This window comes from Mytilus edulis, chromosome 10 (genome assembly GCF_963676685.1).
Source record: "Mytilus edulis chromosome 10, xbMytEdul2.2, whole genome shotgun sequence".
Classification (NCBI taxonomy): Eukaryota; Metazoa; Mollusca; class Bivalvia; order Mytilida; family Mytilidae; genus Mytilus; species Mytilus edulis.
The window spans coordinates 5,026,459-5,045,407 of record NC_092353.1 but is presented as its reverse complement, the minus strand read 5'-3'; the positions used below and the strand labels follow the sequence as shown (position 1 = coordinate 5,045,407).

At 33.2% G+C, this 18,949-nt stretch overlaps 1 protein-coding gene across 3 annotated transcripts; it reads right to left on the bottom strand.

The window, feature by feature from the left end:
• Positions 1 to 7,555: 7,555 nt before the first annotated feature.
• LOC139493191 (IgGFc-binding protein-like) lies at positions 7,556 to 18,711 on the bottom strand. 3 transcript variants are annotated; one of them, XM_071281383.1, is made up of 10 exons: positions 18,574 to 18,711; positions 17,624 to 17,700; positions 16,799 to 16,870; positions 15,555 to 15,642; positions 14,918 to 15,012; positions 14,248 to 14,316; positions 13,734 to 13,950; positions 13,098 to 13,346; positions 10,932 to 11,051; positions 7,556 to 8,855 (listed from the first exon to the last, which is right to left on the bottom strand). In XM_071281383.1, exons 5-10 carry the CDS (start codon positions 14,957 to 14,959, stop codon positions 7,621 to 7,623), a joined length of 1,932 nt encoding a protein of 643 aa, XP_071137484.1. In that variant the 5' UTR covers positions 14,960 to 15,012; positions 15,555 to 15,642; positions 16,799 to 16,870; positions 17,624 to 17,700; positions 18,574 to 18,711; the 3' UTR covers positions 7,556 to 7,620. The 3 variants fall into 3 exon arrangements, with proteins under 3 accessions (XP_071137484.1, XP_071137483.1, XP_071137485.1); XM_071281382.1 differs by having other exon boundaries at positions 14,918 to 15,642; XM_071281384.1 differs by lacking the exons at positions 14,918 to 15,012; positions 15,555 to 15,642; positions 16,799 to 16,870; positions 17,624 to 17,700; positions 18,574 to 18,711 and adding an exon at positions 14,711 to 14,908.
• Positions 18,712 to 18,949: the final 238 nt, after the last annotated feature.

Below are 18,949 nucleotides of genomic sequence, written 5' to 3'. Positions count from 1 at the left end.
GGCCTAGGCAAGATTTTATACCTGACTTGTTGAACATTATTGTTTTCGATGCTCCTTATCTAGAATATTGATTTAAGCTCCTAATGTTTTGATTCTAGGGCCACTAATTACTTCTTAAACTGTCGAAACACTTGTCAGACGTATTAATTGTTTTTTAAATTTTACAATCTAGCATTCAAACAGGGGAATTGAACATCAAAATGTATGCAATAAACTCGTTAATCACAAACATTTCGATTTCTGTATATAAACCCTTGATTTATAGAAAACATAACAGAGAATCTTGTTGTCAGGACAATCAGGTATAAATCAGATTGTCATGACTACATACATTATTTTGACTAAATTCGTGTATTGTCTGTTATTGTTTTGTAACATTTTACTATACCAATAAACTGTATCTGATAACAACGGGTGTATATTTATCAGGTTTCATCAAACATAGACATGTTCAGCTGTTCTTTTCAGATACAATCGATTTTGATTCTTATTAGGATTTTGTGCGAAATCATAGTTACATTAATATATCAGATTACAAACCTTGTTCCCCACAACCAGCATCATTACATACATTATGCGTACAACATTTATGACATTCTTCATGTTCCAAAGATCTCCTCTTCGTACATGTCTGTTTACCAAAAATAATATAGATTACAGTTCTTTCACATGCATCAAATGTTTGTTATTTATCTGCCTATGTATGTTTACTTTTTGTTTATACTTTATCAAACATCTTCCAAATGCGGAGTATCATCACAGTTTTGCTGAGCATACTCCTATAATAATTTCCATTGAATACCTTGAACTTTTATGTAGCAACATTCCATCTAAATGCAAAGTGAAAGTGTTTACGAAAGAAATGATTAAGCCACCTTGACTAGGTTAACTGTTAAAACAACTTACTACCGCGGTCATCTTCAGGAATCCCGCCATCCATTTCATGTTTATGAGCATCACCAACGATATCTTTCTCTGGAAATAAACTTGGCGAGAACAACAAAACATTTTCTATAAGAACTAATGTTATCAACTGTTCATTGTTATATCATCGGCTTTTTGTACGGTACGTTTTTGTTTTGCCTTACGTTAATGTTAATATGGAAAATAATGATGATAGAATGAATTAAAAAAATATATTTCAACCAACAATTAATTTACATTTCAAAGATAAATTGAAGCTCACAGTATTAGAATCACATCCTAGATTGTAGATGGTCCCACCTGATGTCTTCGAGTATTTCATAAAGCTACAATACTGAAATAAAAAAAATGTAACTAAATTGTTAGAGTATATAAACAGACACCATATCAATTGAATGTTTTAATGATAAGTTAATCAATGAGAATTGCTATTTAATTTAATTCAACCACGTCAGTTAAACAATTATTTTTTTTTTCTAAAAGAAAAGCAGAGTTTATGTATTACTGAAAAATTATTACACCAGGGTTTTCGATATCACAAACTAGTCGAAACATTTACTAAATTTTATCATCGGTACAAGGACATCCTTCGTAAAGAAACGTCAACATGCAGACTTCTTATACGTTCAGGTATTTCACATCCAGTCTTTTATGGTAATATTCTTTACAAAGCACAAAAATGTCAGTATTCACCTCGAAAGCTAACAAAACCTGTACACAGACCTATAATGAAAGGATATAGTTACGATATTGTTGTCAGATCATTAAAGATTGCATATTTTGGCTTTAATATTGATTCACCAATAGGGTCTTTGCATCGGAATTAAACACATTTATTTAAAAACCAGTTGTTGGCATGACACGGGTTATGTTCTTCTCATTTATATTTTATGATGGTATAATACTAAACCCCTAACGGGAGGGATTATGCCTGATATTTATATGATAAAGACATAATCTTTCAGTCAGTTTAATTGTGGTCTGGAGTTGGCATGTCAGTAACTGCTAGTAGTCTGTTGTTATTTATGTATTAATGTCATTTTGTTTATTTTCTTTTGTTACCTCTTCTGACATCGGACTCGGACTTCTCTTGAACTGAATTTTTTACAGTGCGTATTGTTATGCGTTTACTTTTTTTCATTGGCTAGAGGTATAGGGGGAGGGTTGAGATATAAAAAAAACATGTTTAACCTCGCCGCATTTATGCGCCTGTCCGTTGTTAGTCTTTTATGATTTTCAATTTTAGTTTCTTGTGTATAATTCGGATTTTAGTATGGCGTCCATTATCACTGTACTATTATAGATATTTGTTTAGAGCCAGCTGAAGGTCGCCTCCGTGTGCGGGAGTTTCTTGCCGCATTGAAGACCTATTGGTGACCTCTGCTGTTGTCTGTTCTATGGTCGGGTTGTTGTCGTTTTGACACATTCCCCATTTTCATTCTTAATTTTATTGATGTGTAATTAGTGTTTCACAAGAAATTCAAGTGTCTTTTATTTGTCCGTTGGGGTGTACATAATTTACCTCTCCATCACCACAGGCTTCTACATAATCACAAAATCTCGGATGTGTAATACCTTCACAACTGAAGCATGTTAAACCTGCAAGTAATACAAATCTGTGTGTTTGTCTATGATTATCAAGTTCTTAAACAATGTATCACTGCGACACTATATAAGAAGAAATTTGAATTGGATAAACATTACATGTATTTAGAATTGAGAATAGAAATAGAGGGATTTGATTTCATTTGAATTATATCATCACAAACTATAAGATAATACTGCAGTCATTTAAAGGGCAATTGGCCGTCCATTTTACGAGAATCATTAATTGAATTCACACATTTCTTATCTAACATACTAAAACGTATAAACAAATTAATGAGAGCCAAAAAGACAAGTTGACAATGCATAAACTTGTTATAATTCATCAATAATTTATGCGTATTTTAGACCAGACGCTATTTAGAATGGAAAAGGGCATGTTATAATCTTTAAATATTCCACTTTTATAATTTTTTGTTTATTTCTTAGCTTATAGCCCTAAAATGAAATTGAACTAAGTATTTAATTCATTAGTTTAACATGCGTTCTCGTCATTTACATTCAAACGTACCTGCGACTCCTTTCAAATAAACTGCCACTGTGACAAAACAAACTACAAAAAAGCTAATTATAACTAATAAAGGTACACATACTGTATTTGTACATATTTGTTTTTGCCTGTACTGAATTCCAATATTGTCAAATGTACCAATATATATCATTTAACTGATATAAGAATAAGCAGGTGTGGTATGATTACCAACTATACACCAGAGGTCAAATGACTTAGATGTTAGACATTATTGGTCCACGTACGGGCTTCAACAATGAGCAAAACCCAACTTCATTTGGTAACTTGATTTAAATCGAATTTGAATTTAATTCAAATGTCTTTAAAACAATGTGGAGCAAGGGGATATTTGATAATTCGTAAGTGGGTAGATCGTCTTTAACCGTGAATGTCAAATTGACTTGATATCCACTGATATACTGATACACTCCAGCATGTATGTAAATGGACGTTTTTAGGGTTGTATGCTGTTTGTAATTATTAGCTGTTTTACGTCTTGTATTGTTTTATGTTTGATTACGTTCTGTACAAATATAAAAAATGAAGATGTGGTATGATTACCAATGAGACAACTCTCCACAACAGTCCAAAACGACACAGAAAGTAACAACTATATGTCACCGTACGGCCTTCAATAATGAGCAAAGCCCATACCGCATAGTCAGCTATAAAAAGCTTCAAAATGACAATGTAAAACAATTCAAACGAGAAAACTAACGGCCTTATTTATGTACAAAAAATGAAGTCAGGAATATAACAGTTGTTATCAAATAGTTCGTTTCTATGTATATTGCATGTATTTACTGCTACATATCATTTTTGAACCAAGTTTTCCTGTAACAAACGTGATATTTATTTTGTAGACCGCTATGAGCACCGTTTGCATCCAGCCAATATAATGTTTAAACAACCTTCTTAGCCGAGATTTTTTTTTAATAATAAACCATAGTCTAGCCGTCTTTCCAGTCTCCCTAAATTATCAGCACTTCGTATGATAATATAGATATATATATTCTTACGAAATTCTAATAATAAAATATATAAGAATTTGACAGAGGAAATCTACCTGAAGCTTTTGATTTTGGCGATTTTTAATTTTATCATCCCATAGTTATTGGACTTAATTCATGGACAATTGCATATGTTTTAATATATTGCGAAATATACTGTGGTATGTTTGCGAGAAAAATTTTCAAGGGTTAAGATTTGATCAAGGTAAGCTCCCTTTCTATTTTCTTGATATTTGCTTGTTTCAATCTAGAGTAATATGACTTTGTTAACATTTTCACATATTGTGCGCTAACTCTGGTATGCTTGTTTGATATCATAAATGTTTATACAATAATATAGGTTGATTAAAAAACATAAACAAACATGCCGAAATCCAAGGTACTTTCATAAAAGGGGGAAGTCCACAAAACCAGACAAAAAAAGCCCAACCTAGACTATATTTCCCAACGGAACGAACGGATAACAGCTGTCATATTCCTGACTTCAGAAGCCATTTTTCGGTCTGAAAAAATCAGAATTGTGACCACGATCAATGGTTATCTATGTCAAAAATATTTCATCAGTGTAAACATTATTGATGATGGCGTCTGTAACACTTTATCATTTCGAACCATTGGTTTTACATGTTACTTGTAAGCAGAACAAAACTATTCTGTGAAACTATACTTGAATTAAATGGTAGAAATGTATTCAATATTATTGTGCTATATATATTTTATTTGCTTTGGATTTCAAATATTTTGGCCACGAGCATCACTGAAGAGACATATATTGTCGAAATGCGCATCTGGTGCAAGAAAATTGGTACCGTTAATTTTATTACTACCACTGGGTCGATGCCTCTGCTGGTGGACTATTAGTCCCCGAGGGTATCACCACCCCAGTAGCCAGTACTTCGGTACTGGCATGAAAATACGGATTTTTTGTGTTATTAAAATTTACTGTTACAAAATGATAGAAATTATTATAAATTAAGGAATGTATCTCCCTCATGCAAAGCTCTGATTCCTTTCACGGATTTGGCTATACTTTTTGGACCTTTTGGATTATAGCTCTTCATCTTTTATATAAGCTTTGGATTTCAAATATTTTGGCCACGAGCATCACTGTAGAGACATATATTGTCGAAATGCGCATCTGGTGCAAGAAAATTGGTACCGTTAATTTTATTACTACCACTGGGTCGATGCCTCTGCTGGTGGACTATTAGTCCCCGAGGGTATCACCACCCCAGTAGCCAGTACTTCGGTACTGGCATGAAAATACGGATTTTTTGTGTTATTAAAATTTACTGTTACAAAATGATAGAAATTATTATAAATTAAGGAATGTATCTCCCTCATGCAAAGCTCTGATTCCTTTCACGGATTTGGCTATACTTTTTGGACCTTTTGGATTATAGCTCTTCATCTTTTATATAAGCTTTGGATTTCAAATATTTTGGCCACGAGCATCACTGAAGAGACATATATTGTCGAAATGCGCATCTGGTGCAAGAAAATTGATACCGTTAATTTTATTACTACCACTGGGTCGATGCCTCTGCTGGTGGACTATTAGTCCCCGAGGGTATCACCACCCCAGTAGCCAGTACTTCGGTACTGGCATGAAAATACGGATTTTTTGTGTTATTAAAATTTACTGTTACAAAATGATAGAAATTATTATAAATTAAGGAATGTATCTCCCTCATGCAAAGCTCTGATTCCTTTCACGGATTTGGCTATACTTTTTGGACCTTTTGGATTATAGCTCTTCATCTTTTATATAAGCTTTGGATTTCAAATATTTTGGCCACGAGCATCACTGAAGAGACATATATTGTCGAAATGCGCATCTGGTGCAAGAAAATTGGTACCGTTAATTTTATTATTCACACAGCTACTAAAAAAAGTACTTCAACAGCAACTCCAAAACCTTGTTTCGTATGCCTTTAAAATGCTGGTCCCCGAGGTTATCATCAGTACAGTAGTCCTTACTGCTGGACTGAAATTGTTGGCTACCACGTGTTCTTAAAAAAAATCTTTCTTCCAGTCTCGTTTGTCTTGAAACTTATCAGTATAGTCAAAATATAGGAAGGAGCAGAATAACAATTTAATTTTTCATAATTCTTTGATATGAAAAAAAGTTACCTGATGATAGCGTTTCATTGTTTACATTGAAAATGAAGTCATAACTTAAATAACGTCACAACTAAAATCCCTAACAACAGGTCCACAATCAGAAACGTTACGATATTTTCGTGGTATTTTTTTAACAGATTTTGATTTTTAAAGATGTTTGAATTAAAACAAATAATTCATACGGACTTCGTCCCGTTTCAAAGGTAATGCCTGTATCACATTATGTTTATACTATCATTGGGTCGATACCACTGCTGGATGGTTGTTAGTTCAAAATGGGGTTTTAACTCGGTAGTCAGCACTTTGGTGCTGACATATGTTTACAAAATGTTGTTCTTTTATTTTTGGTTAGGAAAGCAATTGTGATATCGGATCAATTTAAAATATGTACAACTTGTTTTCAAAACCTATTATTATGGTGTATTTTTGTATGATGATATATTTGTTATGATAACGAATACATATGTTTGAACATATATAAGGTGTGAAAATATTTCTCAGGATGCTAGATATATTGTCAGGTGGGCAGAATTCTCTAAGACTCAGTGTTTCAAATTCTGACAATGACATTGATGGTACAATTTACATTTAACCAGATAGCAAAGGACGAAAGAATGGGTCGTGATTGAGATATAGATTCTTACAATGAATCACAACATTCTTTTGTGAATACATTTTTTTGTGCAAATATCCGTTTTCAGAAAATGGCAGTAAAGGTATTCTAGATGATACGTTTTGTGATAGGCCAAACATAATTAGCCAAACAAATCTGAATGTGGTGTCTTTGTAGATCAGAGTCAAACGTGTCAGTTTATTTCGACTTGAAAATGTCCGCTTGAAATTTTCCGCTTTTTGTTTAAACTGTCACGATAATTTAGTTTTAGAAATATTGTGTATATTTTGCAGTTTTTAAAGGGAGGCTTGAATAGCTATCACTGCCGTACATAAAGCTAATTACCAGCAGCATCTAGACAACTTGAACCTGCTTTTGAAATGCAACTATTCATTTTAACAATAAGTTAAAATAATAAAACATTGTCAAACACTGTGCAGAAATGTTTATTGTTTTGACTAACACTACTTAATTTGAAACTGATTTGGTGAGGACGTAGTTTGAAGCGATTAAAGTATAACGAATTATAATTGCAGAGCGAATACAGTAGGGTTTTAGATTAATAGACATGCTTCATAGAGCATATTTATACAATATATTTCACCAAACAGTTCACATTTGAAGCATTGAGTATCGCAAATATAATGGAAAAGTCTTAAACTACCACTAGGTTACATATGGCTTATTACTTAGTAATTACACATATGGATTTGAAGGATGTAAAGATGTCGTTATACCGCAAACAGTTCAAATTCGTAAGTGAGGAAGTATTTAAAACAAGATTTAATAATAGTTCAGCACTGACTGGTCAACAAAAACGTTATGACTTGATGCTATGGAGCACCATTATTAAACTGGAAACCTGCTGGGTACGCATAGCCCTGGTGTGTTGTCTTTCCATTTATAATTAATCCGAATGTTACGTTATTCACTTGTGTGAGTGTGTGTAAACCACTCCTCGATATCTCCTTAATCAAGATGCTATACGTTTGTCCTGACATAACAATGGATGACTTTTGTATGAAAGACACCAACAAATATCCGTCATATTTAAGTCCGACGACAGCATTTGTTGGTATGATAACTGTCATGTAATAATTATTTGGTTGGTAACCTGGTGGAAAGTCGGAAACGACTACAAACTGGTATTCTGCTTTAAAATGCTGTACGGCAGGCAGAGTTACCATCACAGAGTCGTAGGATAGACCATTTGAGTCACAGTATAGCTGAACAAGGATACCAGTGGATGATCTGATGGTTGTTGGTTTGTAATTAGTAACCTCCAGATACTGCCCTGCTGTTAGATGTTTGATATCAGATTTAGTGTTATTACCCTGCTGGATCGTTATACTGGAGGGACTGTCCGCGAATATCCTATAATTGCATTGCGAATTATACAACACAGGAACTATAAAATTTCTGCCAAGATGTTTGTGGGGCAAAATCATTTCTGTCATATGGTTTGAGTATTCGTCGTTCATGAAACTTAATTTAACTCCGGACACAACAGCAACAGGTTTGGTTGATGAAATTATTGTACCACTCAGATCATTGGTGGATGATAAATAAAATGTTTCATCTTTGAACATTGTTATATTTAATAAATTACCTGGACGGTATGTGTGTCCATTATACTTTAAGTTACCAGACTTCAATCTTAAGTTAATCGAAATAACAGTATCATTACTAGGAGCAATAATTCCAAACTCGGACATATCGTGAGAGAAAGATGACACTATATATTTGCTGCCAAGTCCATTCTGGGGAATACCAAGATAGCCCTCTGTGACTACATTTGCATAATTCATTCCGTATATTGATACTGGAACGTCACAACTAACAATTATGGCTTTATGTTGTATTCCCTGAGTCGTCATAAGAATGCTGCTGTTTATGCGATATTCACTTATACTGTCGAATGTTACAGGCACTGATGTGTTTATATGTAGGTACGGAATACGTATCATGCATGTTCCATTTTGATTAGTAATGATATACAGCTGCGCATATGCAGGAGGAGTATGAAAGCTCGCCAGAAAAGCCAGGTGAAATATTGTTCCATATGAATCTATAATGTTAAAAGAAGATTAATTCAAATATTTTCTCTTCTATAAAGATTTACAAACAAAAAATGACAAATGCCACTGCTTACATTGATATATGTATTTGTATTATTGTTAATGTACTGATCATTTTTTGTATCAGTAATATTTCCTGATACCTATGTTGCAACAGTTGACTAACTGAATGCAAGACTTTAAAATCCATGTCCTTTCTAAGGTTACCCTTTTATTGATTAAACTGTTATAAATACGTAAAACGTTTTTTTTTTTTTTATAGACATGGTAAAGTTAAACGTTTATTCATAATTAAGTTTTGATATTGATATACAGTCGACTCTCGTTATCTCGAAGTCAGCCGGACCATTTCAGAAACTATATCTCGATAAAATACGTGTTGACTAATGCTGTTTACAATCTAATCATGATTCTTTATAGTTACAGCTATAGTTTTAGAGATATTTCAAGAAAAAAAAATTAACGTTAAATTGGTGAGATTCTGTCAATTTACGTGGTTTGGTATTGCATGTCCAACAGTATTTGATGTTTGCATTTTCCTATGATGGCAAAATATTATTTCAATTTTTTCTACAGGTTTATGAGTTGTATACCACAATTTTTATTAGGGCCCCGCCGACGGCGGGTCGCCCTATAGTGATCAGTCTGTCCGTCCGTCCGTCTGTCCGTCCGTCCGTCCGTCTGTCCGTCCGTAACACTTTCGTGTCCGCTCCATATCTAGAGAACCGTTATGATTTCATACTTAATACTTAACATGATTATTAACCAACACCAGAGGGTGTGTCATGTTGTATGTTCAACTTCCTAGGTCAAAGGTCAAGGTCAAAAACTTTGGTTTCAGTTGACAACCCCGTGTCCTGTGGTGAAGATCGTGTCCGCTCCATATCTAGATAACCATTATGATTTCAAAGTTTATACTTGACATCCATTTTAACAACCACCAGAGGGTGTGTCATGATGTATGTACAACTTCCTAGGTCAAAGGTCAAGGTCAAAAACTTTGGTTTCGAGTTGACAATCCTGTGTCCTGTGGTGAAGATCGTGTCCGCTCCATATCTAGATAATCATTATGATTTCAAAGTATATACTTGTCATACATTTTAACCACCACCAGAGGGCGTGTCATGATGTATGTACAACTTCCTAGGTCAAAGGTCAACGTCAAAAAAACTTTGGTTTCAGTTGACAACCCTGTGTCCTGTGGTGAAGATTGTGTCCGCTCTATATCTTGAAAACCGTTATGATTTCAAATATTATACTTGACATCTATTTTAACCAACACCAGAGGGTGTGTCATGATATATGTACCACTTCCTAGGTCAAAGGTCTGTCTGTCTGTTGGTCTGTCCATCGCTAACAAATTTGATCCACATTATATTTTGAGAGGACAGCTGTTATTATTTTATACTTTATACCTGACAAACATTTTCAACTTAACATATATATTAACCAACACAAGAGAATGTGTCATAATGTATGCATCCTAGGTCTAAGATCAGTCTGTCGGTCTGTCCATCTGTTCGTTGTTCTTAACAAATTGTGTCCGCTCTACCTCTCGAGAACCATTAATATTTCATACTTTATACTTGGTGGGTCATAATATATTGAAGGCATGATTCTAAAAATATGTGACAAATATCAATTGGGCAGCACCTTTAAACATATTGTTCAAACATCAATCCATATATCCAGAAGTCACCTTAGAGTAGTTATCAATGAGTTCACATCATGCAGTCATATCACTATTATACTATGAAAGTAAGATGAGAATATTTATCAGTTTTAACTTAAAATCTTAGATCAAAATCACACATGAGACTATGTAATAACTTCAAATAATGCTTCATATCAGATTATCCATACAACTTATTTACCCCACGTTATTGACAGCGGGGCCCACAGAGATGGCTCCCATCTCAATGATATCTAGTTATTCTTCATTTATTTCATTGTCATTTGAAATTTTATCTTTAACCACTTCTTTGACACCAACGACGTTAATGTCAATTTTCAAATCTAAAATTCTTTGAAAGATTAGAGTAAATGATAAAAAATCTAAATCATACCTGAATTCTGCTGTTCACAGTAACTTCCGTAATAACTATACAAACATTTACATTTGAACCAATCACCGTCTTTTATACATACACCATTATTATTACAGGGGTTCTTTGTATCACAAAGGTCTGAAAAATATAGATAAGTCTTCAGAAGAACAGCAAAAGATATAATAACATTAACGGTACCAATTTGCCTGCACCAGATGCGCATTTCGACAATACATGTCTCTTCAGTGATGCTCGTGGCCAAAATATTTAAAATCCAAAGCTTATATCAAAGATGAAGAGCTATAATCCAAAAGGTCCAAAAAGTATAGCCAAATCCGTGAAAGGAATCAGAGCTTTGCATGAGGGAGATACATTCCTTAAAAAGAAATAAGAGTGACATTCAATCTCATAGGTCAAACATACACGTCGGAAATATTTTAAGGTCTTAAACAATCTACAGTAACAGTTTCATACATCTTTTACAGTGATGTACAGAACTACGATAAAGTCCTCAGTTATCTATACACCGGTTTAGAGAACAAAATAAATCTCCACACTTATGTAGTGATTTTCAGATCATAGAACAAGTCATCAGATATCTGTACAGCGGTCCCGTTTACAATTATCCCTTACAACGGTCTACAAAGATAAAGTCACTAGACGTCTATGACAGGAGTTTTCAAAAACAAAGATAAGGTCTATGGGTAGCTATTACAGATGCAGATATAGTCTTTCGTGAAAAAAGCAGCCTTTCTATAAAAAAGAAGATGTGGTATGATTGCCAATGAGACAACTATCCACAAAAGACCAAAATGACACACACATAAACAACTATAGGTCACCGTACGGCCTTCAACAATGAGCAAAGCCCATACCGCATAGTCAGCTATAAAAGGCCCCGATAAGATAATGTAAAACAATTCAAACGAGAAAACTAACGGCCTTATTTATGTAAACAAATGAACGAAAAACAAATATGTAACACATAAATAAACGACAACCACTGAATAACAGGCTCCTGACTTGGGACAGGCACATACATAAATAATGTGGCGGGGTTAAACATGTTAGCGGGATCCCCCCTAACCTGGGACAGTGGTATAACAGTACAACATAAGAACGAACTATAAAAATCAGTTGAAAAAGGCTTAACTCATCAAATGGACAAAAATACAAGTGGACGTGGCCTGGTACTTATACATTCCGACACCAAAAGACACAATGATTAGATCTGAGAGTACTCGCAGTTATCTGACAGCTAGTTCAAAGCAACTAACAACTAATAAAAAAATCGTGCAACTAAGACTAAACTATCAATCCGTACACATCCAACATCCAATGGATTTAGTGTAAAGACGTCATAAACAGCAAGAGAAAAACATGACCTTGTGCAATGCCAAGTTACAGCAACACGAACCCAACCAAAAAACTGAAGGTGATACCATTTCCAAGGGTAATCAGATCCTGCCCCACATGTGACCTCCGCCGTGTTGTTTATGGCAAGTTTAAACATTAAATTCGTCGATAACTTTCACTTTATGTAGTCACAATCGAGTTAAAGACGATACTGCTCCGACAATTAGGACATTGTCACCTGTAATGCAGACATTTCTTAACGGTAAAATTGTAATGGCAATCGTATGATTACATTCAAAGGGATATATACAGCTCTTTACTGCAAACCATTGGTTTATATATAGCTTCTTTGTAAGGAGTGCCCTTCATAAGGAAATTATATTAGAAAACAAAGGCTTTGGAATGTTGTTATAATTTGACAATATATATATTCCATCTGCAGGCACTACTGGTTTGTTGCTTCATATAATTGAAAGTTTGCAATAGGAAATAGTGATTTTCTTTTTGTCGTAATGTTAAGTTCCCGACCGACCATCATTGTCAATTTATAGATATGAGTCAAGATAATAGGCAGACTAAACTGTTCCTATCTTTGAAGTACTTTACTATAGATGTGTACAGTATAGTCACCAAGCTTTCAATTATCAAGTGGTTAGGCATTATTGTTATAGCGGAAAGTGCGTTTCAGGAATATTGCTCTTTTTCCCAAGCTAGCTGATTATTGTTTTTTTCGTGAGAATAAGGCTAACATTCCCGCGCTATCAGATTATTGTTTTTACATAATAATAATGCCATCGACAATAATCTGATTGTTCATTTTAAACTCACCACAGTAATCACATGTCTTTTTACAACCGGAATTTTTCACTGTATCTGGATCCTGGCAAATGCTGAATGTCCTGTTTAGATAATCACATTCAGTGGATGTATCTGTACACTGTGACGTCATTGTCGTCGTGGGGATACATCTTCCGCAGGATACAGGACAAATATCGATACCATGCTGGTCATCACAAACACCAAGCTTACTCACCAGGTAACCACAGGTTGAATGATCCTCACAATTGAGACGTTTGACTAAAGAAATATACAAATAAAATAGGCATTCATATAATACATATGTTTCATGTTCCTTCTTTATCTAAAACTAGTTTAGTGCACAAAATATAAAGTTAGCTGCTTGTTTTGAAAAATTTACTAAACTGATGCATAAAACTAAACATGAAAAAATCTGAATAACATGAAACAATATCAATGTGCTTACTTTGTGTCCCGTCAATTACACGTTAATGATTGTTCCCTTGTTCTCTTGATGTCTTCGTCTCTTTTTAAAGTAGAATTACAAATAAAACTTTAAATACATTATATTGTTCCAATATCATTAGATGTCTTTTAGATTAGTGTCTCCTATGGTTTCTGGCAATGAAGTTAGCATGATATTCACCACCCCGAAATACATAATACCTGTTGTCTCTGGTGTTGTGACTTCTATGGATGTCTTTTTTGTTGTGACTGATGTTGTCGTCTTTGTTGTCGTGACTGATGATGTTGTCTTCAAATCTATACTAAATTCTGTATTACATAAATCTCCGGCACAACATCTTTTACCGTAGCCTGGTCTTAAGCCGTTTATCTCTCGTTTCCCAAAAATGTTACCCGTTCCTGCTACCATGTCACAGGCCTAATATTTATAAGTTAATTAAAGTAAACATAGTTTTGATAGAAAAGTGGCAATTTGAAAAAAATCGATGTTTTTGGCAAATGCAATTCTTTGCATTCTTAATCTTTACCTGGTGATTAAAACATGCATGTTTTAAAACATGCATGTTATTAGCACACTAAAGCTGTCCAAGCCATTATAACGATAATTAGAGATTTACTTTATGTAATTAGCTATTGAACTTTATATTCGTTCCTGATAAACAATGGTTCAACGTAAGTATATTTAATATTAAGTAAATTGTTCCCCATAACTTACATATTTTGTCTGACATCCACTATTGAAATATATTTCACCATTCCTGTCATTAGATTCAATGATACAAAGCTAAAATATAAATTGTAAATGACAAAAAAGGAAAATCAACATTATGTAAAAAGATAAAATGGATAGAAGCAAAACAAAGTTTTACAAAATAAGTTAAAAGAAAGATAACAGCTATGATTTTAAACTGTCAACACATTATACATTTTTATAAAAATATAGAATGCTCTTTTAGGCCATATCCTAAGAATTATCTTTTGGCAGTGTTGAACTTGAAGTGAAGTGTGACCATTTTTGTGTTGAAGACTTCCATTGTGACTCTTTGATAAAGAAACGTTGTTGAGTTACTGATCTTTTGCATTGGGTTTGTCAAGTGTTTTCCCATTGCGCAGCAGGTATAATCTATAAGAGGAATAAGTTATAATACATTGCATTTAGAAATTAAAAAAAACTACACCTTTGCTATGAAGCTAATCAAAATGATAAACGCTGAAATTGGTCAACATTTCCCTGTGCAGTTTCGTATTCGTCTGTTGATAGTTTAAAGTACTTTTTAAGTTTTGTATCTTTACAAGTTCATGTTTGTTTGACAGATTGTAGATAACCTTTATTTGGTTTATTTTATTGCTTAATAACTAACAAACAGTGCATGTATATATCTTACCTCATTTAATGGACACGTGGTAATTGTTTTACACTCAGTCATACTGGAAAATCCTGAACACTTATAACATATAGGGCCACTGTTGCGCGTAATTCCTAAATATGTTTACAATAATGGTGAAAAATTAGCTAATTAAGGCAGCGTATTTTCAGTTTTGTTTCATTCAATTCGTGGTCTACACTTTTTATGATTGTGAATTGTAGAATCGTAAATTTAGTTTTAAATTTTTCAAAAGTGAGATCATAAAAGTTAAATCTCTCGTGTCTACGAAACATCACGACAGTCATATATGATTTAAAAGTTGAACTTGCTTAAATGAAAATTGATATAAAACCAGGCCGTCCTTTAAAATGCATTCAACTGAAACTTTTCCTTTTTCGAACGACTTGTACAAATTCTGAATAGGGTATCTTTAAACTAGTTGCAACTCTTTCAGGTTTCTCTGAAACTTGAGGTTTTGGCTGTTTTCTTTTGAAAGTGCAATTGTTATTGACACTCACAAATTAAGATAACGATTTATATATTTGAACGTAATCTTTTTAATCTTTGGGTCTCGGACGCATCCGATAGATAAAATTCCAGGAACAGGTTTCGTGAGAACATAATACGTTATCATATGTTTATTTATTCTACTTGCCTGGTTCTCCACAACCAGCATCATTACATACATTGACTGAGCAACATGTATGGCACTCCTCATGTCCCAATGATCTTTTTGTACAAGTCTGTTGACGAAAATAACATGAAGAATAGAAGAACACAGTTTCTCTAAAATGAATATTTGTCAAGTAATAAAGTCTAGTAAGGTAAGTGACCTGTCGAGGTTTAAAAGTGTTCTTACAATGCTCTTCAAATGTTTACAGGACATTTGTTGGGTGTATACTTTTGATATTCCAATTGTGAGCCTTCCGTTTTATGTACAAACATTATAGTAACACCTCATTTGAAATATTTTATGAATTCGCAGAAGTTCTTATTCTATCCCATAAATAAGGGTCGCTGCTGACAAGGGAGCTATCAATTCGCAATTGAATTCATCTCATTAAACGTTTGTACAAATACAACTCTCAGTACTGATTAACAGTTACGTAAAAATCTGCAGCGGCGGATCACCAACTCGGTATTACATTATATTTATTAGTATAAACATATTATAATTATATTTTACTTGTCGAGATAAATACAACAAGTAACTCTAGTTCAGCAGCAACTATTTATCCTTTCAGAGCAGTTCATAAATTTTGGACGGCTAAATCCTGAGGATTCATAAATTTGTATATATGCCCTTTTTCTAAAAAATTTACATATTACTAGTACTTAATAACTAAATGTTTTTTTCTGATATAGTGAAATATGAAAATATAAATAAACATAAGATATTGTTAGCTTACAATCTTTAAACAGTTTAGAAACATGAAAAATGAAAACTACAACTATATGTCAAGCACAACTAAAACAGTAAGAGATAAAAACTTTGTCATGTATACTGGAGACAAACAAACGCCAAAGTAGGATGATCTATATGAAAATAACAATCAAAACCAAGGAGTAAACAAAGACTCACAAAATCAAAGGACATTTATTCAATATATAATACAGCCTTTGACAAATTATCAAATTATCAATATATGTATTTTGAAATTCTTGACTTCAAGTATAATATTGAAAACTCTTTGATATTATTATTACGCCTTGGAAGTTTTAGACTGCACTTGCAAATACACAATATAGATATACTTATATCACTTGCGCTATGAATAGCCTAATTGACCAGAATTATCTTCAATGGTTGATCTAATGAACCTGTCAATGATATTTGCCTGCTCATATATTTAAGGCTAACTCTACAAAATCTTAACAACTTAACTATTAAATGCTTACTGTATTAGAAGCGCAACCAAGATTGTAGGTGACCTCGCCCGGTGTTTTCAAGTATTTTGTTACGCTACAATACTAAAGAAAATATACTATTGAATTAAAACACAATATTACTACTTAAGGAAAAGGTCTCATCTATTTTTTAACACTGTAAAATAGCTTAACTAAAGTTTTCCTTTAAAGATGTATGTTCTATTTGTTATACAAATTCAATATCAGAAATACGTGGCCATTTGGTAATATCATACATTGATAGATTGAAGACATTCATATTAAATTGGAAACACAATGTTTGTACTATTTAAATAGACAGTGTGTAAACTTCTTTTTCGTTTCTGTTAGCAAAGCAATACAAAAAAAGACTGTCGTTTACTTGGCAATATAAAATTTTTAACAATAATTTGAGCAGAAAACAGGCTTTATAAATAACAGAGATAATTGTTTAATAAGACAAATTAATCGCACTGGAAATAAGTACACGGTAGACTAGCAGATGCAATTATTCTAAACTTAAGCTTTAACAACCCCCTTACCTTTTCACGAATGTGACCTTCGGAATTAGACTATTTACCGAGTTTGTAATAACAAGAGCAACAAGACGGGTCCCATATGTGGAGCAGGAATTGCGTATCCTTCCGGAGCACATGATATCCCCCCAGTTATTAGTGGGGTTCGTGTTGCTTAGTCTTTAGTTTTCGATGTTGTGTACTATTGTTGTCTGTTTGTCTTTTTCGTATATAGTAATAGTGTTGACAGTTTATTTTCGATTTATGGGTTTGACTGTCCCTGTGGTATCTTTCGTCCTCTTTTATGGGAGACATATTTTACCTCCCCATCTTCACAGGTCTCTACATAGTCACAAAATCTCGGATGTGTAATATCGTTACAACTGAAACATGTTAAACCTGCAAGTGAAAGGTATTTATTTGATTAATGATATTTGATATGGAAGTTTTTAATCATTGTAACATAGAATTAATCAATTTCAGAAAAAGGAAACAACTATTAATAAACATGATAAGCAGAGATTAACTTTTTTGGAAATAGCAATACATATATATGAATACCTTTAAGGATGTACTTAGGTGAGGTTTTGGAATTTGTGTCAAATGTTCGGACTCATTGGTGTTTTTCCATACCATACAATGTTAAATATTTTGCCCCATAACACCCATTTATTTTTTCGTATAAGACTTGATAGCTCATGAAAGGTCATTTACCAAAATTTTAGAAGATTCTTGATTTTCTTACTTTTGTTTTAAGACCCGAATAATACCAATGCAAATATAAGGTAAAAGTCCGAGTCAGCCTTTTCCCGCCATATTTTAAATCTCAAATATCTCGAAAAGGAGGTCTATGACCTATCAATATTTTTAGCTTATCTTTATCCTTAATTGATGCTCTACCAGCTTATAGTATCAATTTTTAATTTCTTAAATTCTTAATTTTTACCTAACCTCACCTAAGTACATCCTTAAGTTATAAAATAGTTATCAAAGGTAATAGGCTTATAATTCAATACAGACTAAGTTGGGAATCTGATGCACAGTAGTTGTCGTTTGTTTATGTAATCTCACACTAGTATTTTTGGAACCCTTAATAGCTTATTGCTCCGTGTTGAAGGGCCGTACATTGACGACCTATAATGGTTCACGTTTATAAATTGTTATTTCGATGGAGAGTTGTCTCATTGGCACTCACACCACATCTCCCTGTATCTATAAACGAAGCCCAACGGAAAGAAATACAACTTTGAATTTCATCTTAATTTTACGTACCAACTATTCCTTTAAAATAAATTATTAAAAAACACACTACAAAAAAAAAGAAGTACAGATTAAATTTAAAAACAAATGCGCTATCCAGCAATGAAAGATATTTTTGTATTCATAGACATTTATTTTTGGTATATAGTGATTTTTGTACTACAATAATGTAAGGTGCACACGCTATAACAAAGTAATTTGATGCATATTTTGGTCAAGTATAACCAACATCACAAATAGTTTTAAAGCTTTTGATTTTGTCTTTTGATTAGGGACTTCCCGTTTTGAATTTACCATTTTTTTGCATTTCTGTTGAACAGAATCCTATGTTTGAATCTATATCATTGATTTTTTAATTTTTTTTACGTCTGATAATTCAATACAGTGA

Excerpts from the sequence above, each read along its gene's own strand:
- LOC139493191 (XM_071281382.1), bottom strand. The coding sequence starts at position 14,959 with ATGACTGAGTGTAAAACAATTACCACGTGTCCATTAAATGAG. Across the intron at positions 13,347-13,733 it reads CACAACACCAGAGACAACAG|TCAAACGTCTCAATTGTGAG; the intron begins GTATTATGTATT and ends ATATTTCTTTAG. Across the intron at positions 11,052-13,097 it reads AAAGACATGTGATTACTGTG|ACCTTTGTGATACAAAGAAC; the intron begins GTGAGTTTAAAA and ends TATATTTTTCAG.